The sequence below is a fragment of the Aethalodelphis obliquidens genome, unplaced genomic scaffold (genome assembly GCF_003676395.1).
Source record: "Aethalodelphis obliquidens isolate GAN/ISIS:26980383/991018 unplaced genomic scaffold, ASM367639v1 scaffold121, whole genome shotgun sequence".
Classification (NCBI taxonomy): domain Eukaryota; kingdom Metazoa; phylum Chordata; class Mammalia; order Artiodactyla; family Delphinidae; genus Aethalodelphis; species Aethalodelphis obliquidens.
In genome coordinates, this window is record NW_020838065.1 from 2019744 (window position 1) to 2042128 (window position 22385).

General features: G+C 36.0%; 1 protein-coding gene across 4 annotated transcripts; it reads right to left on the reverse strand.

Annotated features, from left to right (window-relative positions):
- Positions 1-901: 901 nt before the first annotated feature.
- Positions 902-22140, reverse strand: CLK4 (CDC like kinase 4). Of its 4 annotated transcripts, XM_027098278.1 has the most exons (13): positions 21995-22140; positions 19040-19200; positions 14264-14486; positions 13112-13202; positions 12647-12713; positions 9729-9845; positions 9470-9636; positions 9169-9263; positions 8789-8918; positions 5933-6015; positions 3104-3183; positions 2284-2374; positions 902-2202 (listed from the first exon to the last, which is right to left on the reverse strand). In XM_027098278.1, the coding sequence occupies exons 2-13, from the start codon at positions 19198-19200 to the stop codon at positions 2062-2064; spliced, it is 1446 nt and encodes a 481-aa protein (XP_026954079.1). In that variant the 5' UTR covers positions 21995-22140; the 3' UTR covers positions 902-2061. The 4 variants fall into 4 exon arrangements, with proteins under 4 accessions (XP_026954079.1, XP_026954082.1, XP_026954081.1 ...); XM_027098281.1 differs by lacking the exon at positions 2284-2374; XM_027098280.1 differs by lacking the exons at positions 2284-2374; positions 3104-3183.
- Positions 22141-22385: the final 245 nt, after the last annotated feature.

Below are 22385 nucleotides of genomic sequence, written 5' to 3' on the forward strand. Positions count from 1 at the left end.
CTGTTAGTGCTGAAGCTCCCAACACTGTCAAATAAAAACCTGGCGCTTTCAGAAATTGAGTTCAGAAGTACAAGGAAAAAGGCAATTAAGAGTAGGAACCTGAGAGTTCACAGAAGATGGGAAGGAAGGTTAGCAGTAGACACTCATATGATACCAGAGATACCATCCTCACCACTAAACTTTTCTTCTATCCTACCTAATTCACTGAAGTTTCACTTTAATTCCTAACCTTCCATGAATTAGGCCTAGGAACTAGCAAATACCCTTAGTGAAGAATGTAAATACTTTTCAGCAGGGAAAGGGGTTAGCAATCATTAACTTCTTAGTAAGAAATAGTGTGGATATTTTTCTTTCCTCCTATATCCTGAGATCAGCTACTCCAAAGGAATGAGTTTCTGATGGGGGAGAAAGTAAACATTAATTTGGGAACTTGGAGCACTTGTAGGGAAAGGTCAGGAGGCTTAGGTAGTAGAGTGGCACCAGCAGTATGGAAATGGAGAGGAAAATAAAGGATGGCTGACTTCTTAATCTCTGTAACGACATTGCTGTGTTAAGGAAAAACCTTTTCTTTACATCAAATGCTCCTTTAAAAAAACCTTATAACATATAACATAGTTATATAACATATAACATATGTAGACTGTAGTTATATAACATATGTAGGCTGCATCAGAGCCCTAAGCATAATTTATGCAGTGATTCTATGGCAAAATTTCAGCTTTCTTAAATTCCTAGTCAACTTCAGGAACATAGCTTTACTATATGTGCAGATGCTACCAGCGGATCATGTAGAGAAACCCACCTTGGTATCACTATTTGTCATACCAAAAAATTACATGCATTTTATGTTCAGAATACAGATAAAACTCAAATCTTTGGTAATGCACTTCAGAAATGGGAATACTTTTAACAAAAAACCTTTATCTGGATAATCAATCATGAAATCTACAACAAAAAACATTTTTACCTGGCAGACTGATCAATAGTTTTTGTTTTTTTTTTTACTAAATTAATATTTACCATGTAGTTTTTAATGTGAAAACAGGTAAACAGAAAAAAATACCTACAAACAAAAAGTTCATTATGTTAACCAATCAGGGTCTGGAAATTTCTGCAGTTTTCTTCCCAAGTGTTCTCCAATCAAATCTTTTTTTTTTTTTCCCAGTAAAGAGTAACATAAATACAAATTGTTTAATAATAACCTTAAAGTCTCATAGGCTAAGGTTTAAGTATTTATACTTCATATGGTAAGGAAACAGATATTGGACAATTTCTAGACTCCTGAAGATTTGGCATTAAAAACAAAAACCTCAGTCATCAGAATTCCTATTTCTACATTTGTGACTAACTACATAAATAGCCATTGGAAAACAGGACTTTCCAAGCTAACTTTCCAGTTAGACTTTAATCTTAAACGAAGTGTGTATGTGGTTTTATTAACCTATTACGATGCACAAGTTGGATGTCTTTCCATGAATGCTACTTACCACCACTGACATCACCCAATGAAAAAGAACACAATTGTAAGTATGAAATTCCAACAGCAAACAGTTCCTATGGGTTTTGGTTTCTAATACCTGCCTACCTAGAGTTAATAATACTTATTACCTGTTCAACAATTACAGAAAAAACTTTTAAAGCTAAGAAAAGTTTGAGGTAAATAAAGAATATTCTTTTAAGAATGAAGTAGCCAAGATTTCCTTTTACTCAAAAAAAACAAAAAACAAAACACAAAAATCACTTCCAAGAGTCAACCTCCATGTACAAAAAAGCAAGATCAATCACATTTATCGCTGGACACAAAAGATATTCCAAAGGTCTTTAAAAATGGTAATTAATCTCAAAAAAGGAAAATTAATTTTAGCTTTTATATTTCATTCATTATCAAGACCATATTTGCTTAACAAGATAATTATGCTATTGATACAAAACATACAGCATTTACACTTAACTGTACAAAATAATTTAAGGTTTACAAAAATATTAGAATGTTTAGAGTTGACTGACACAGTCTTAAATAATCTCTTCTTGAGAAGTATAGTAAGACCACTGATTTCCATTTCATTTCTTTTTTAATAAGTCAAAGAAAGGATGCTGCAATGCTTCATCCAAGGTAATTCTTTTCACTGGATCATATTCTAACATTCTTCGAATCAGGTCAAACAGTTTCTCATGTTCCTCATCATGACAAAGCATAAATTCCTGAGGGGAAAAATGACTTTGTTTAAGAAAGACATTAAAAAATAGTTAAAACAGTTTCTTTTTTGTTTTTTGTTGCTTTACCTTTAATGGTTTGCAGCGTCTCCTAACATATCTACCAGCAGAACTATGTTCCTCCCAATCTAGCTGATTATGATGAAAATACTTGTGTTTCCTATAGGAAAGAGACGTCTGGATTAAAAAAAAAACAAACCCCCCAAAATCCCACATGCTTGCCCTGCCCCCACCAGGGGATTGGGGGAAAAGATGGAACCACAGACATCTCTCTTTCTATATATATAAACATACAATTTCTAAAAATCTCAGCAATAATTATATCGGCTACCTTATATGATATTTTTCCTAATCTTGTACCCTCTGAAGTTTTAGTATCCCACCTAAGCTGTTCCCAAATACCATAAGTGAAACAATGCCAGCTTCAAAAACAGAGGTTCCTAGATCCATTCCTGTAAATTCTGATTTCACTAGATCTGGTATGGGGCTGGAAATCTTTAACAATTCCCTGGATGAGTTCTGTGGTGAAGCTATGTTTTGAAACCACTTATAGTATTCTTGTCCAAAGACATACATGTGGTTTGCAACAGTCTGGAATTCAAACTTAGATATGACTCCAAAATCAAGCTCTTTTTACTACTCTATGTATTATTTTTAAATCAACGTAGGAAAACACTTATGCAAAGGTTACCTTGAGTATAAAAACACCACTTTATTTACTGGATCACAAAGTAAATATTGCATTACTTTTCAAAAACGACTTCATGAAAAAAAATTCAAAATCTACAGTCTTTGGAATAAGCAATAACAACAAAGATGGGTTTTCTATAGTTTTGAATATAGGCCACTGCATGTACCCAATATAGGGCTTTAATCTTAAAAAGCATACCGTGTTTTCTGAATCATGCGTGTTGGTATGGGTCCTAACATACGTTCCATCATTGCCAGGTGCTCTTTACTATCATGAGTCTAAAAAAATAGGAAAAAGAAACTTAGCACTTTCCATTTCCCTACATGCACATAAAAGGAAAACACAAGAAGATAGTGTTTCCGGGACTTCCCTGGTAGTCCAGTGGTAAAGAATCCACTTTCCAACTAAGCCTGCCCACCACAATGAGAGAGCCCACGAGCCGCAACTACAGAGCTCACACACTCTGGAACCTGCACACCACAACTGGAGAGAGAAAATCCGCGCACCGCAACGAGAGAGAAGCCCACGTGCTGGAATGAAGACCCAATGCAACCGAAAAAAGTAAATAAATAAATGTTAAGAAAAAAAAGAAAATAGTGTTTCCATAAAAGGACTAGATTAGACAGCTATACAATTTATATTACACTCTACTTCAAAGATGGAAAAAAACTGAATGAGCTATACTGATTGTCCGATTTCTGAAATGGATTGGTAAGGTCTGTATAGCTGATTGAGGAACAACTTTTTAAGTATATTTTACTGAAGTACAGTTGATTAACAATGTTGGAATAATTTGTTTAATGTAAAACAGAACAGATTTTCCTTATTTGTATTACTTGCACTGTTTAACTGAGGGATGACTGGGGAAGATTACCAAAAACCTGGCTACTCATTTTATCGGTTGCTTAACTAACCTCCATTACCCAATGGATAGAAACTTCGTAACACTAATCCTAGACAATAAAAACACAGTCCCAATAATTCTTACAACAACCTTGAGCTAGGAATGTGGGAACATAACTTTCAAAGAGGTTAAGATACTAGCTCAAGCTCACATAGCTCATCAATGAGGAAACCTGAGCTGTGAACCCAAGTCAAAACTCATATTCTTAAATTACACAGTAACAGAGCTTTGGCTAAAGTAGAATAAATTGTTAAACTAAATGGTACACTCCTAAGCAGAGGCTGGCAAACTTCTTATGTAAAGGACCAGATAGTAAATATTTTAGGCTTGGATGGTCACAAATGGTCTCTACCACATATTCTTTTTCGTTTTTTAAAGCAGGCATCAGACAGGATATAGTTTGCCAACCCTTGTTCTGAAGAGCAGAGTCTATGTGCAATGCTTTTTAAATCCATTAGCTACTGTGCCTAGCACACTGCTTTCAAAATGTTCTTAATTCGTGACAGGAATAAATAATACAAGCTCCATTATCTTCAAAAAGTTCCTTAGTTGAAGTCTATTTTGGAGGGTAGAATTAAAATATAAACCACATCTCAAACCAAAGTTAATAATCGACGCTTAAGATCTCAGAATGATTTACAATCATAAAACCATCTGAAGGATTTTATATGTGTCAGAATGAAGAAAGCATGCACTGTGCTCAACTTTTTCCTTGACCCTATAGCTTACTACCACAAAACCAGACACCACCCCCTAGAAATGACCGACAGCTATGTTCTAGATATCAAACTTGTCTACAATCTCAGAGTACTTTTAACATATCTCTACAGAGTAGACAGAAGTTTGGTGAGGTGCCCCACAGCAGTGAACACATATATTCTGCAACAGCCACCTAAGTGACTTATAATTCATCACAGCTTCCTCCCTCCTCATCCTGCATTGCCATAACCTCAAATCAACCTTGATAGTATTAGCCAGGAACTCCCTATCCACCCTCACCCCATCTAACAACACACCTTGATCAAATCACAACCCTCTTAAAGTTCTTCAATGGTTACACCACTTGAAGCTTTCAAGACTTCTAGTTTTCTGACATAAGCAAAATTATGAGGAAAAAAAGTAGAGACCTAAATAACATTTTCTCCTTTTTGTTCTGCCAAGTAAGCCAATAACTATTACCATTTCACAGAAAGAACATTTTAATACCAAAAAACCAGGAGAGATAATTTCTAAATGAAAGCCAGAATGGCAACCCTACAAAATCATTTTAATTTTAGACCAACCAGTCTACATTTGGAAACCACTGACTCCTAGGATAAAACAAATACCTTTCTATGGCAAACAAGTCCACTATGAATCAGTACTTGCCTACTGACACCATTTTCCTATTTATCCAAGACACTCTTGACAGCACTATTCATCCTTCCTCAACTAGAGTAGCTTCCTTTATGCCTGTTGCATTTATGAATACCATTTCTTCCTGATATGGCCATCACACACTCTAGTTCTCTGACAAACTCTTACACTTCCTTATAGCATGGATTAAACTCCCTACTCCTCAGTGATGCCTTCTCTAAGGAAACTTAACCGTTCACCTTTTCTGGGTTCCCTTCTACATTGTTCCATTATAGCAAGTATCACATTGTACTGTACGTTTTCCCATGTCTATCCTGTGTATGACTTCCTTGAGGACAGAGATGCTGTCTTTTAATTTTTATACACATAGTGCTTAGAAATGTGCCTAGGGTGTCATAGATGCTTAATACAACTTACTGTTTCTGAATTCTTTTAATAAAAGTGCAACATAACCAGAGCCGAATTAAAACTGACCATAGTAACACTAATGTAAATTTATGAAGGAGCACCACAATAAAACAGATCATATGAAGTCAATATGAACCATGTGTTTAAAAGCTCCACATGCAGAATGAATTATGACCATTCACTGGGAGTATTTCATTCAACTATGGTTTTAGAGAAGGATGACTATTTTGCACATGTAAGTTTTAATCTCAAGAATAATGACACTATGGCAACTTTCCAATATGGAAACCAAAACTTTAACATGCCTTTAACATTAAAGCTCATAATGAATCAGTAAATAACATTTACTAAATACATACCTGAAAGACTGTGAAACCAAGGTAATATTCAATAAGAATGCAACCTATGCTCCAAACATCACAAGGCTGAGACCAACCTAAAGCTATTTAAAAACAAAACCAAACATTGTATTATGCAACAATTTTTAATTGCCAATACACAATATCTTTTCCTATGTGGGTGCTCTCTTTATATAGCCTATTTAGGAGAATATGATAGTAAATTCAGGGTTTACATTTTTAGTTTTATATCAAACATTATTCACTATGCTTTCAGTCCTCCATATCCTTGTATCAAATTACAGTATTTTAACCTGGGGGAGGAAGCATTTTACGTAAAATAAGAAGGATTAGCATATATTCCATAGTCTCTGAATTGCTTGTGCAATGAGGAGCACTGTTATACCCAGTTAACGGTTGTTCTATGAAATTTTACATTTTATTAGTGCAAACATAGATCAATAATTATCCTCAGAATGTAATTACTAACCCCTCATCAATTACCATCAGCTTGATATCTGAGTTTATTTCTTCCATTAAAAGAAATAGTAGTGTCACATAAATTATGTAAGAATTATAATGGATATTATAAGCAGTGTCACCCATAAGCAGAATTATATAGCTCTTTAAAGTTCACATAGAGAGGTATCTATATATGTACTTTCAGGTTGTCTATATATGATCATATATACTTTCTCCTTCAGAATTCTCAAGAGTAACATTATTCAGAAAAGAAAAAAACACCTAGCCTTAAGTCTATATCTAATTAGAAAGGAAAAGAGTAAACCATACAGATGTTTTAACCTTTTAAAGATTAAGTTTTTAATAAAACAATAATGTACAAATAAATCCTACTTTAAAAGACATTTCAATTACTTTCAGTAACATTACTGAATTTAAAGACAAAGGAAGAAACGATATATTCAAGGAACTTGACTATGATTTAGCCATTTTTGTTAACCCTCATGGTACTTATCACTTGAACAAAAGGATAATGGAGCATGGTTTCTACTTACAGTAACACATACAAAATCTGCAAATGACAGAGCCTGGATCTAAGATGAAAGTTTTCTTTTCCAGCCACTCCTGTCTCCCAGTCCAGCTTTCTCCCAAGTGACTGTAAATTACCTCATTCTCTTATGCGTCAGCTCTCATACTCTTTGGAATTTCACATCATTCACTTTTACCAACTTCTGTTTACTACCAACACCCAAGACATGAGACCAACTGCCCTCCTCAATGGTAGCAACTGACAACATCTTCCTCTTCAACCTAATTCTGCCTTAATCCTCAGGAGTAACACTTCACAAACACACAAAGAACCCTTCTAATCTTCCCATCTGTTCATTTCTTTTCCTAAAGACCAATAACCCCAATTTCAGATTTATATCAACTATCCCCAGCCTGGCCACGCATGGGACTGTATTATTACTAAGAATCACTGTATCTTATGCAATCTAGGAGGAGGCCATTAACTAACTGTAAGATACACCACTATTTTACAAACCAATAACAAAGAAAAAATGCCAATTGTTTTGTGTTATGTTCCCTCACATGTTAAAATGTAGAGAAAAATCTTCTTCTTAAAATTGATAAAACACAGCAAGTTATCTCTTTTTAAGCTCTGAAAATACATCTCTGTCCACAATCTCTTCCCACACTCTTTTCTTTTACCTTCATTGCAGCCTTCAGTCCTCAACCATGAATACACTTTCTAAACTACTGCAACACAGCAGCTTCTTTCAGACCATACTAAGCAGAAATCCTAGTAACATCAATCTCAAAGATGAGCTCCAAACCTGTGCTATCCTATTTGGTAGCCACTAGCCACATGTGGCTATTTAAATCTAAAATTTAAATTAATTTAAAATTCAGTTCCTCAGTCACACCGGCTATACTGAAAGTACACAGTAGTCTACGTGTGGCTACTAATTGCTACCATGTTGGGTAGTGCAGATATAGAACATTTCTATCATCATGGAAAGTTCTACTAGCCAGCACTACATAATATTCTTAATTTCCTGTCCCTTTTACTAATTCTCTACTCTAGGTAAACATCATTAGTTTGCTTTCACATTCATATTCTGAACTACCAAGTCCTCTTAGACAAAAGGTAAAAAGTGGAAAAGACTGATTCCACAAAGATGTTTTACTATCCAACCTCGGTTGAAACTTACTTTTGGTGAAGTAATATGTTTATACCATTTAACTATCTCCCAATATCACCTGATCTGAATTTTTCCCACTGTCTCCAAGCCCCCAAAGCCATTTCTGACTTCCTTGCTCTATCAACATGACTTGGTCTCGAACTTTTAAATTTTGAGGCATAAGACGCGCTCTCCCTCATTGAGTTCCCTTTTATTAATATTTTAAAACCCTGCACCTTAACTAATTTTCCTTTCTATGCTTTCTCATGTCAAAGATGATCAAAGAAGCTCTCCTCTTAGACTAGCCCCTCTTTCTTCTCCTCTTAACCTCCATCCACCCTACATCTAGACGTCTGCCAACCCAATCTTTAGCATTTTCACCAGCACCATGATTTGTGATGAGACGAAAAGAGGTGCCCACATTGCTTCAAAATCATACTGCTGTCATGTACTTAGCCAATACAGCTTGTTCTCTTATGATCTTGTAAGACTGACTTGTTCAAAAATAACCACAACCTGGAATATCTTTACAGATGATATCACATTTTTCCCACTCAGGAAAAATATTTATAGCAATGTCCAGACAGCTTTTATGAAAACAGAAAACATTTTCTGTACACTGCTAAGAAAATTACAGCTATCCCCCAACTACCTGCCCCCCAATAAAAGCTGTAGAGAACAAAAAATCTCTTTTTCAATTAAAATATCAGGAAGTCTGGTATCTACTAACCCAAAATGACCTCTGGAGCTCTGTAATGCCGTGTAGATACCAAAGTACTATGATGTTCATCATCGTATGTTGCACTTCCTAAGTCAACAACTTTGATATCTGTGTTTTTCAGTGTGCGTTCATCACGTTTCTAGAGATACAGTTAAGTAAACACAAAGATCAATAAAGATATGAAATATTTTATAGCACTATCCAAAAGGCTTGCACATGAATTATCTTTTTGATTTTCAAAATAACCCCATGAGAAAGGCAAAGGATTACCCTTTTTGGGTTAAACATCAGGATATAATAAGCCTCAAAGGTAAAATTCCTCATCCAAGGATCACCAAGCTAAATTAATTTTAAAGACAACTACCAAAATTAAAACAAGTGTAACTTACCATTTTTGAATTATACTTGACTACATAGTCAGACTTCACAAATAAAATATTTTCAGGCTTCAGATCCGTATGGGTTAATTTATTATGATGCAAAACTACAAAAGAACAAAAAGACATTATTAGTTTCACTTACAAATTTAATCTGTACCGGAAGACAGGAGAATTAGTAGTAGAGGTAGGGATCAAAAGTGGTTTCATCTTTACTTGCAATGTGCATTTTTAGTGACAATGTTTTGATATGTTGCTTGTACAATAAAACCTTTAATTTACTGGTATTTAAAAATTTAACAAGTATACTTACAATTTATTGACTGACAGATCTGATATGCCATTTGCCTGATATGGTCAATTTGAAATGGCAGAAAGCTGTTTTCTTTAATGAAATCATAGGTACTAAGTCCCAGGAGTTCAAACACAATACAAACATGACCATGATGATCAAACCATTCTAGCATCTGGACACATCGGCTAAAACAGATCAGAATAAAAATAATTCAGTTCACAGAATTCTGATTATTTCATGTAACATAATGGATCACAGTTCCAAGTTTATTACTTACAAGACACTATTGGGATCAGTACTATTTAAATGTTCTAATACTTGGATTTCTGAACGAGCTGCTTCACGATATCGTCCCACATTTTTTATGATTTTCACCGCTACATGCATGCCACCCCTTAAAAACAAAATGAAAATGGTAAATGTACAGAAGGGCACTGAAGACATGTATCCTCTAAAGCAGCTATCCCCAACCTTTTTGGCACCAGGGACCGGTTTCATGGAAGACAATTTTTCCATGGTGGGGGAAGGGTGTGATGTTTCAGGTGGTAATGCAAGCTATGGGGAGCAGCAGATGAAATTTCACTTGCTCCTCCACTGCTCACCTCCTGCTGTGAGGCCCAGTTCCTACCAGTCCACAGCCCAGGGGTTGGGGACCCCTGCTCTAAAGCATAATCTTATTAAGTACCAATCATTCTATGCTATTTTCCTAAAATAATCTTTCAGGGTATATTATAGCAGATCTATAAACATTTTTTCGAAACATTTTGACAAAATATACATTATACGGAGTGATGATTTCTCTTAATACTTATCAACGTTAATGTTTGTTTCCAAAAGTTTAAATTTACCTAGATTTTATAAGTAGTTTTTTTAAAAAAAAAGGATAAAAATATAAACCTTGAATAGAACATACTACTGCTGAAAGCATTCACTCATTCACCAGGCTAGCGACTGTGCCAGATGTTGCATTGGAATCAGTGTTAAAAAGGGCTTGTCCCATGTACCTCACAGTCTAATGGAAAAGACAGACACTTGAACAACTTATCATAAGGTTAGAAGTGCCTGGTATAAGGAGTAGAGAGAAGAAAGAGCCTAACCATCAGGGTTAGGGGAGCTTAGACTTCTTCAGAGAAGAAAGACAACTATCAGTTTGTTAGATAATTCCGGCAAAGGAGACACCAATAAGTCATGAAGCCAAAAAAATGTTTAGTGCATTCACGGATGCGAATAGGTATAAATAGCAACAATGTAGGGCAGCGTGTTTTAGACCGGGACATCTGTAATACTTCCTAAAAAGTACAGAGGGAATTCCCTGGTGGTCCAGTGGTTAAGACATGAGCTTTCACTGCCGTAGGCCCAGGCTCAATCCCTGGTCGGGGAGCTGAGATCCCGCAAGCCACGTGGTGCGGCCAAAAAAAAAAGCCATAAATGATTTTGAGGAAAGGGATTTCCAAATCTTCAGCTTCCTTCTGTCCTCTTTTCTAAACCTGATCTTCTTGAATACAAGCCAGCAGTCAACCCTGCATTTTTCACTATGGCCTTCCCACATTACAAAAGAGAACCCCATGCACACGAAATTAATATGGTAAGGTTTGTGCTCTAGGCTGTTTATAAAAAAAAAAAAAATCTTTGAGGCAAACAAATTTTTCTAGTGGTTGGATAGCAAACCTATTCCAAACTCATTTCTTTGACAAGGCCCCAATGAAGTTGTGGGCTGATATATAATCATCAAAATAAATTTTTAATGATTTATCTCCCTATGATGTATAGCATATATCTCAAGACTTACAAGAATTACTATAAAACTGCTGTGACAAAACTTTTTCTAGTCTCATCTATTTAATCATATGGCCAAGTTTTCTAACTGCTAATAAGCTATAAAAATGAACAGTGCTAATAGCTATAAAAATGAAAAATGGATAATGGTGTTAGCTAATGCTACTATAGTAATCATATTGCAGTATATAAATGTTTCAAACCAACGTTATACACCTTAAACTTACAAGTTTTCATATTACTTGTCAATTAAAAAAAACGAAAAATGGAAACTTAATGCTAAAACAGTAAGATTTATCTATGGACACATGAACTCATTTTTTAAAGGCCCCAACCATCTCAATAAAAGATATATTTTCAAACTGTATGTTTTAGGTCTAATAAGTATCAAAATTTGTAACAGATTTGTACTTGATCAATTGAATACTATTCATTGGAATATCTCAAATACTCAAGTCTTAGAACCTCAAGAAATTTTTAAAAGACCTTAATGGGACAACTAGTGAAATGTGAATCAGGTCTGTAGATGAGCTGGCAAAACTTGAAAATACATATAACATGTAAATATAGAGAATGATTAAATACTGTAAAATGTTAACATTTGTGGAATCTGGGTGAAGAATATATGGGAATTCTTAGCAACTTTCCTAAGTCAAAGTATTTCAAAATATCTTAAAATTTTACTTTATGTTCACATTTTTGTCATAGAGAGGAAAGGGTGATAATAAAAGACACTTAGGATAATATTCTCTATGAAAAATGAAGTAAAAGTAAGTTCAAGGATACAGCATTTCTAAGTATTCAAGAAAAGTTTGTTCATGGATGACAGGAGGTATCAAGCTGTTGTATTTAGATTCCTCCAAACATTTAAAAAGAGAGATATGTTTTTTTAAAAAAAATCAGCATTTACAGTAAGCTGGAAATTACATCCTCAACTATTTTATGAAGAAAAGTTTAGATGTCAATTTAGAAATGTGCAGTTTCCACTAAACTGTTTTAAGACATTCACTTACATAAAAACTTGCAACCACAGAATAGAGATCCTAGAAGAAAACATTTCCTTTGGAAATAAAAGTTTCTGAACCAAGATTAGACATGTTAACTTATTGTCTCTGCATTTCAAAAGTAGGGTAAAGCACTCCAAATCTCTTATAGAAAGCTAAGGACCTAAGTTCTAGGAAACTCTTCACTTGAACATTCACATTAATTTCGATGAACTCCATCTGATAAAAATTCTTAGCATTCTTGATCAAAATCCATACTTACGGTAAATAAATCATACACAGTTCAAGAACTTTTGAATACTTATACCTCCCAAGAAAACACATAGTTACCACTTAAATTCCAGTTCATTTAAATTATGGATCCTTCTCCACCAAAAATATCAGAATGTTCAAAAAAGAAAAACAACAAACTTACATGCCATGATCAATACACTCTACAACTTTGCCAAAGGCCCCTTCTCCCAAAGTGTCCACGATTTCATCTAAAGTGAGGGGGGAGAAAGAAGTGTAAGTACCTGCGTACAAATTATCAGTTATTCAAATAATGAATGCTTAAGTGTGGAATATTTTCAAATGATCTCTATTAAAGCATAATTAAGGTTCCAGCTGTCAAATTATTTTATTTTCAGCTGCTACAAAAATAATTTAGATAGAGCTATCATTCTTGCTCTAATCTCAAATTCCACTGATTATTTTGGAACTTTAGAGTAGAAATATTTAAACTCTATAGAAAAGAAGAAATACAAAAGAACAACAAACAAACCCACGAAAAACAAAACAAAAAAGCAATGAAGAGTTCTTTAGCCCCCCGCTGACAAACTATTCTTAAAAAGATTATTCTGTCTGAAAAGTTTAAAAAGTGTTGAAAAATATTCTATACATCTTGCTCTTAGAACGTCTCCACTTTGACAGATCAGGTGACCCTCCTCATCATCCTCTATACTCCTGGATCTTTTCCTTCGGTGGCTCTTCTGGAACGGCAAGTGGGCAGCACCAAGATCATCCAGCCAATCAATATATCAGAGTGAATTCAGGGCAGAATACGCAATTCATTCAGCGGGGAGATATTCAGGCATTCAGATAAGCACCAGGCCACGAACAGTTGGCAGGAGCAATTTCAAATTCAGTCCCCAGAAATTCACAAGGCACAGTTTATGTTACAGAAGAAAAACATGGCAAGGAACAGATTTTCAGATAAGATACTTAAAGTGGCAATAGAAAAAAACAACACAATTGTCTCTTTAAAATACTGACTTAATTGAAGTCTGAAATTTAAAGAATGCAATGTCATGATCTATTAATCTCTTGTTATAAAATAGCCTATGCTGTGAGTTGAGATGTCTAGTTTGTCAGGAAAATGTTTTAAAATGTCAAGATTAGTTCAAATTGATATTTAGCAATATTTTTAAACATAATTAAAATAAAAGGGGAAAATAAAGGCTAATGTCAATGTTCGATCTAATCAATGATAGTTCTACTGAAGAAAACTTGGGGAGGAAAATAATAATTCATAGTTTACTGCAAACAAGTGAAGATTCATGAGTGTAAAAAAAAAAAGGGCAGGCTTTCTGGACAATAATTTCCCCTTCAGCACCCACTTTCAGAACTCCAATGGAACTAATTGGAGCCTGTGCTATACACAGGGTAAGTATCCGCCAGTGCAACTTTCTACATTTGTCTCCAAGTACTGGGAAAGGGGTTTCTTTTAAAGTAAAAAACGTTTAAGATGAAAGAAAAGATGGGTGCTTCATCTTTTCGTATGATTATGTTATAAAAGATAAAAATATTTTTAACATTAAAATCAAGAAACTCATGATCTGGTCTGCAGAAAATGAGTAAATGTGGGCAAATGAGGGCTAACTAATAAATACAGATTAGTTGTAAGAATTTGGAAGTTTCCTTTAAGGATTCAAGTAATATAAACACAATTATATTCATATAGTATTATAAACTTTTTCAAATTTATTGGCTCAGTAAGAGCTTTTACACACAGATAAGTATCCACCCAAAATAAAAACAAAATCAGTCATACCGAACGTGACTGATTACTTGAACAGTGTCTATTACGCTTCCTTTTAGGACTGCTTCTCCTGCTTCGGACTGAAGATTTCCTGCAGTGGATTCGATAACTGCTTTCAACGTCTCTGTGATAATGTCTAGGAACATATCTTTCGCAGTAGTCATTTCTGTATTCATCAATGTATCTCCGGTCCCGATAATCTCTCTCATTCAAGGACCCTGCTTCTAAATAATGACTGCAAACACATTAAAGGATTTAAAATTACTCTCTTCATTCTAGAATAACGTGGTTAAAATAAAACATTCTCTCAAGAATTCCTGGTTTAAAACAGCTAACTCAATAAAAGAAAAAAATACAAATTGATGAATTAGAATTTATATTTAACTCACAAAACTTAAGAAGTAATTTTACTTTAACCAACAAGTAAAGGGGAACATATCTCTATTAATATATACTGCTATGAAGGAACAAAGCTTGGGTCAAATCATTCAACATATTCAGTGTTTACTTGATTAAGTGTCCCTTTACCTTCTGGGGAAAGTTAAGACCAAAAATTCACAAAACTGCTCTTCTGAAATTCATCAATCTTGTGATATATGCATCTGTAACTAAGCTCTCTTCCTTTTTTCAGAGCCACACACAATATGAGGCAGGCAAAACAGGATTCCTTTCCTTCTTAATGTAAGTTAGGTATCTCTGGCACACAGAGTTCTTTCATGAAAGGTGTATTAGAGCTAAAGGAATCTTAAATATATTTCAGGCCTCTCATTTTACAGATGACTAAACTGAGATCCCTAGAAGGAAAATGATTTGCCATGGTTGTAGAGCACATTCTAAATCCTATTGTATGTGCCAGTATTATTATACACACCACCTATTCCATCTCCTCTCCTCTATTTCGAGCTTCCTGTATCTCTCTGAGAAATAGACAACACAGCTTTTGAAGGCTGCTTCATGTGCCAAAAATATCTAAAATATATCCCCCTCAAATGAGAAAAGGTTCTTGTAATTGCTTGCTTAGGATTTCCCAACCCCCTACTTCCCTTTGCATTTTGAATTTGTCACTCCTGCTTGTGAAATAAACAAGAATGCCATAGTGCTTAACTTCTGAATCTACAGATCCCTTTGAAAATCTCATTGAGAGATATGGACCCTCTCCCCTAAGAAACGCACAAATGCGTAAACAAAACTTGGCAAGGAATTTCAGAGGTCATGGACCTCAGGAAGTCAATGGATTCCAGTTAAGCAGCCTTGATCTGATGGAAAGAAAAAGATTCAATTGGCCCAGTTTCCCATCCCCCTCTCTACCTGGGATGAGTGTCCTTTTCAACAGAGTGTGAAGCTTCTAGAGATCCCTCAGTGCACATGGAGCACTGAGGGAGAGAGGGGACACCTGCCCAGTCAGACACACCAGCTAAAATAATCCTGACAAGCAATGGAGTGACAGATGTTAACCAGACTGCCCTCACTAACCTCTTTCTTTTTCCCAGAATATGTTGTCATTTGTTTTCTCAGGAGGCTGGTTTACACAGAAATAAAGGAGAAGCATCTCTAAAACTGCTACTCAACAGGGCTGGCATCAAATCCAGGCTGGGGAGATGCAGAAACCCCCTTTCCCCAGTGTCAGCCTTAAGTTCTAGCCATTGGAGAAACAACTCAGGATATTAGGGTCTAAATCTGGGTCTAAGTCAGGGATCTGATCAGTTGCTTGGAACCATTAAGGGAGAGATCTACAATACGTCAAACTAGAAATTACCATACTCTAAAGGGCATCTGTTTAATTCTGTAAGGCATCCTTCCCATAAAAGTCTAAAATTTATCGGAAAACTCTAACACTAATAATCCTTAGCTGGACTAGTGCATGAAATTAGAGCTGCTGATAATCCATAAATAATCTAAAGAATAACAAACATAGAGTGAAGTAATACCATGAGGATAAACTAAAAAGATGAGGACCTCTTCAACCTATAAAAACCAAGGCTTAGAGATTATATAAACAAAGTCTACAGAATTATAAAGGCTATATGGACACAGTGAACAGGATGAACAGACTGATTTAATTTCTAAAAATATTCACTGAATGTCCAGTGAATATTTCACTGTAGTTCTTCAAAACAGCCAAGACTAATGAGGCTATGGGCATTTGTTTTTATTTCCACACAGGTCCTGTGGAAGGTAAAAAATATATATGAGGCAAAATCCCTGCCAACAAATAACTGTTCAGTTTGAGATTACTCATACAAGAATAAAACAAAACTCAACAATGCAGGAAATGTTGAAAGCCTGGATATGAGTGCTTAGGAGAAAAAACTCAAAATGCTTAAAATGGTCAGGGAAGATTTCATGAAAAAGAAGGGAACAGTTGCATCTTAAAGGGAAATCAGGATTTGGGCAAAGTGGGAAGTAGAAGAAATGCCAGGAAAGAAAAATGGCATATTACCATCTTACATTTATAGAGCACTTTTAGCCAGAATGGCTTAGAGATGAGTTTGTCTACATGTTACTTAGGAAATAGTAAGTAGACAATTTCAGCAAGAGCAATTTTCACATAGGGGAACATAGGCAAATAAATAAGCTGGGAACAGATCATCCAAAATCTTGTATGCCGGGCTAAAGGGCTTAAAACAGTGTTTCTCAAAGGGTGGTCTGTTTATTAACAATATCGAAATATTGAATTTTTAAAAATGAAGATCCCTGGACCCCAGGTCAGACTCACTGAATAATCTGGTAATATGCATTTTAAACATACCTCCAAAGTGATTCTATTCACACTAAAGTTTGAGAATCACTGGTTTAAGGCTTGATACTCTATGTTACAACAAGACATTTAAGGATATAAAATGTGTTCACAGTGTTCACAGCCACATCAGTCTTCCTGTGTAGAATTGATTAAGCCTGTAGGAAGGGAGAAATTCACAGGCTACTTACAAATCATAAAGAAAAGACACTCTGAAATATATATGAAAAAAGGTAAGATAATTGATAACCAATAAAAGCGCTGATAAATCATAAGAAAAATACACTTTAATAGAAAAAATAGGCTAAGAATACAAAAATAATGTTCACAATCAAATATACTTCAATTAAAAAAATGTTCAAGTGTTCAATAAGCACATGACAGAGGACAAATTCAGCAGAAATTTAAAAATTCAAATAAAACAAAACACTATTCTTGGCATTTCAAAATAGGCAAGACTGGTGACAGCATGTCGTAGGAGTGTAACTTGGTACAAACTTTCTAGAAAAATATGTGAATATGTAGCAAGAGCCTTATAAGAGTTCACACCCTTTAACTTGAAACTGTCCCTTCTTAGAACCTATTTTCAGGAAATATTCAGAGGCAAAGATTTGTATACAAAAATATTTTTCAGAAGAATAAGAAATAACTTTACATCCAAATGGGGGACTAGCATCCTACCAAGCGTACCTTCTTTATACGCTTCTGTATTTTTCATTTTTTTCCAATAATTTTACAAAAAACACTCTTGTAAAGTTTTGAATCTTGAAAAAGATTATTAGATTACTCCAGATTAGAGAGCAATTACCACCAGACATCTCTGGTGCCAATATCAAAGAAGAAACTATTGGCCTAGTGGTTATTGCACTGACTCAGTAACATCTTTATGTGGTTAATTATGAATATGAATTCATCATTCATATCATTCATCATTCATATCACTTCCTTTCTACACATACAATGCATAATAAATCCATGAATGGTTAGTACTATATGTTAAGCCTTACAGAGTATTTTGTATTTATCTTAATATAGGGTACAGATATTCTTGTATAATACATTAATTAGCTCAGGTCATTGAAATCCTGGCATAGATTCTCCCTCTTCCCTCCATATGATAGTGTGTGAAGAATGATTAGTCTGCACTGATTACCAACAAGCTCACTGTTCTACAGAACAAGTCTGTTTTGGCATGGAGAAGGAAAAAAATTACATATTGTTTTTTAAAGTAACCCCAGTTGGCTAATTTAGAAAGCAATCTGGCAAACAGTCCCAGTGGAACATCTGCACAAAACAAGGAGAAAACATAGAACCAACAAAAACAAATGAGAGAGGGAAATTAATGGAGGACAGAATGAAAGAAACTCTATTCACCTAGGCTTTGTTTAATCATTTAGGAACTTGAAAAATTCCTTCAATTCTATATAAATGTATTACCTCCAAATTTTACACTGGTAAGAATACAATAGAACAGGACACATGCCATTGGAAATTTTTATTGAGGCCCTTCTTACAACAGCCAAGCTTCTAAAAATCCCAAACATATCTACTGGCCTTATCTACAAATATAACCTGTAGAATACAGTATAAGCAACTAATCCCCAACACACTTTAACATTCTCACACACCACATGCTATTTTTCTCATCTGGATGAACTCTTCCCCACCCTTCATTATCTCTCATTTGTGGAACCCTAAATAAGTGCCCCAATGTACAGCTCTCCCTACTACATACAAGTTAAAGGCACTCACTGGTCCTTTAATCACTTACTTAACTTTTGTGTGTCTCATTTCCCCCAACTATATTACTGGCAGCTGGGACTCAATCAACTGTCTCCTACAGCTCCGAAATGGACACAGATATGTGAGGGTAGGAACTCTGTTCTATTCACAGCAGTGTCTAGCATATAATAGGCACTCAGTAAATATTTTCTAAATGAGTATTTGTTGACTGATTTATAAAACAATCTGACAGATGAAAGCTATATAAGCTAATGACAAGTCATTAAAACTATTAGTGTTAAAATGGTACTAGGTCAAGCGTAATTTACCAATCAGATTCTTTAAGCTGGTGATGTGGTTTACAATGTCTGTTCTCTTGTGTACTACTGTGGGATCTCCTCTTCCGTTTGTGACTTCCACTGTAGCTTTCATGTCCCCAGCTTTCTCTGCTATCCCAGTCAGGGCAGTGAGTTCTTTTGGAATGCCTCATCTGTTAATGGAAATGAAAAGTGAGTTGTGGAATTTACAGATGGTTATATTTAGTAAATAAAATATTTCACATTAATATTAAATAGAAAAACCCCAGCACATAGGGTTGTACAGGTTCTAAAATCTTCGTAGGTAATGGTTCCCAGGGCATGGAGGCACTATCCCACTGGTATGTCAGATGATTCTAAGTGGTATACACACCTAGTACTAAATGATAACACTGTGAGACCTTAATACATTTTCTTTCAATTCTTCTGGATAAATTCTCAGCTTGGTGCATATCTTCAACTAACACTTGCTAACTGCCATTTTAAAAAAAGAGTCAGGATTCAGGCTTAGAGCCTTCAGTAGACAACAATATCTAGCTAGAAATTAATAACTTTTTTGGTTTTATTTTTATCATTACCTTCTTTCTATGGTAAATTATTACTAATCTCTTAAGTTATTGATATAATCAAATTATTAAGTTATTGATGTTAACTTTAAATGTGAACTAATTTAAAACAAATATCACAAGTGTCATGCAGCTTTGTCGAAATACTGTGATACAAATAACTGAAGTCAGAGAAACACTTAGGGATACTGAATATAGGAGATGACTGTTTATTTTCAGATCATCCTGCAGCCATTCTTAAAATTAAACATATTTGTTGTAGATCTGGGGTGACTAAAGAAATGAACCTATAAGGATGAATATGGTCACACTGAAATCAGATAATTGTGACAATTCCCTGACTCCATCTACATCCTCACAGGTTCCATTCAGGATCAGGATCTGTGTTCTAACAATGTCATCCCTATCTGCCTCTTCCCATCTTAATTCTTTCACAAAGCAGTTAAGTTTTTAACAGTGATGTCCAAACTGTTGAAGAGGGTGAGGTTCACAACTCAGCAAGGAGCTGAAAACAGGTAAAATGGAGCAAAACCAACTTAGTTAACCCCCTTCAGTTAGCCCAAATGACTCAATAACAAGCCAACAAATTCAAGTAAAAAATTTAAAAGACTTCAAATGAATTAAAAGACTTTAAAATGAGGCATCTCCTGGGAGGTATTCCCTAAGAAAATGTAGGTATCATGCCATCAGAGCCCGAAGCCACCAAATATTCAGATCTTTTAACTCACTTCTCTTGTTGATTCTTAGGTCCAACAAAAATCCTAAAACTCTACTCAGGGCTCTCACTGGAAATTGATAAGTGAGCATTCTGATTTACATAGTCATTTGAATATGGGAAACTGAAATAAATGACATTACAAATTAACCTGAGCCAAAAGACCATCAGAAAAGCCATCAAAAAAAAAATTATATTTCTAGTGGAATTCTTCTGACCCTTCAATTACCCAAATTGTATTTTAACCACACAGGAACTCTTTAAAATTGTTTAGTTAAGCATTCTTAAATCATAGCAAGCAAAATTACAACATCTGATGACTGAGGTTTATTACTATGACTATTATGCAGTTTTTGCAAAACGTGTGTCTGCTTCAGTTCTGTTTTTTTCCTTCTACTGTCAGTAGGCCATAACTAGCTCATCAAGGCAGAATTCTTAAATAACCACAGTTATCAATATGCAAATATTAAAATAAGCATCTTGGGAGAGCCAAAGGTTTTTATTTCTCTAGCCAAGTTCATTACTTTAAATTTAATTCAGCTGTTAGGAAGCCATTCCCGCCCCGCCCCCCCGCCGCCACTACTGTTCAGAAATATTTTCTCCGGAGGCCAAGAGAAGAATCCCAGATCCAGGTTACACAGATTAGGTTCCTTCGCATACAAAAAAAAGAAAAACTATCTAGAATTATCACACTATTTCTAATTAACAAAGAATCCTACATGTTAGAATCATCGGACATCCTTCAATAAAAACATCAGATACAATAAACATCGGATGTTTATATCCATCTTAGAAACCTGATTCTCTACTGCCCTTTAACACCCTGTATTACCCGACAATTTTACGTTATCTATATTAAAATATCTATATAGGTTAAAGTTATGATTAGATGGCTCCAAGAGTACTGTATGTAATGGATAACAAGAAGCCTGTGGGTGTATGTATGGCGCACAATCATACAAAGATAGCTATAAAATAAGACCAGGTGGCTGACGTGGTCAGTTTGGAGCGCTGTTTCCTAAGAATAGTATAAGCATTTCACGGTTACTTAAGTAATCAAGGACAGTGTGATGCAGAAGTATCAGAAATGCAGATCTGATGCAACAATACTATGCTCCACTTTAGGAAAAAAACAGTTCGCACAAAGGATGAGCCTCTCCGTATTTACCTCTCACAAGCACGAGCTAAATTCCACCACCTGGACTCGCAAACTAGCAGTTCCTCGGACGCCCAGTCCCCACCCCCCGCCTCTCCGCCAGGGCACCTGGTCAGGGCCTTTGGCGCACTCAGAGGCATAAGTCTGACCTCGGAAAATCCCAGAATGCTACAAACGGCCGAGGCCAGGGACCCAGAATAAGGCTTGATCTAGGACAACACTTGCCCCAGGAGGCTCTCGCAGGGTCTCACCCTCATCGGCGGGACGAGTCACGGGCCTAAGGAGCCGTGATGAGTGACCTGGCCTCTCTGAGAAGAGTCAGCAGCAGAGCCGAGGCCTTTCCGCCCTAGGATTTTAAATCTACCATGACACCTGGGCAACTTTAGGTTTCAAATGCCACGAGCAGAGCTGTGCCCCGAAGAAACCCCCGTTGCCGAGGCCCCGAATCCCGTCCTTTTTCCGACACGTGGCTTCGAGACCTAAAAGACTGGGAAACCGCCCAGCCCAGAACACCCTATCCGAAACCTTACCTCCGCAAAAGTAAAAGGCCCTTTGGCCAGTAATTGTCACCAAACCGCCGTCTTCTCTCCCAGTCGCTGCGACAAACATCCTACAAAATGGCGGCAACACCCTCCCCCTACACCCCCACCGTCGGCCTCTAGCGCCATTTATAAAGGACGAACGCGCCTGCGTAACAGAGCTCACGCGCTCCCGCCTCTCCCCTAAGGGGCGGAGCCCTGTGTGACGTCAGGGACGGGCCCCGCCCTCCACCACGCGGTTGCGCGGGCGGAGCAGTCCACGCTCCGAGACATGTGGTGGCTGAGGCAACTCCCTAGATTGTTTTCGTTGTGGGAGAACCTGGGTGAAGCCGGGAGGAAACGCCCTAAGCCTGTGGCACGTGTCTGCTGCTACTCGAGGAGT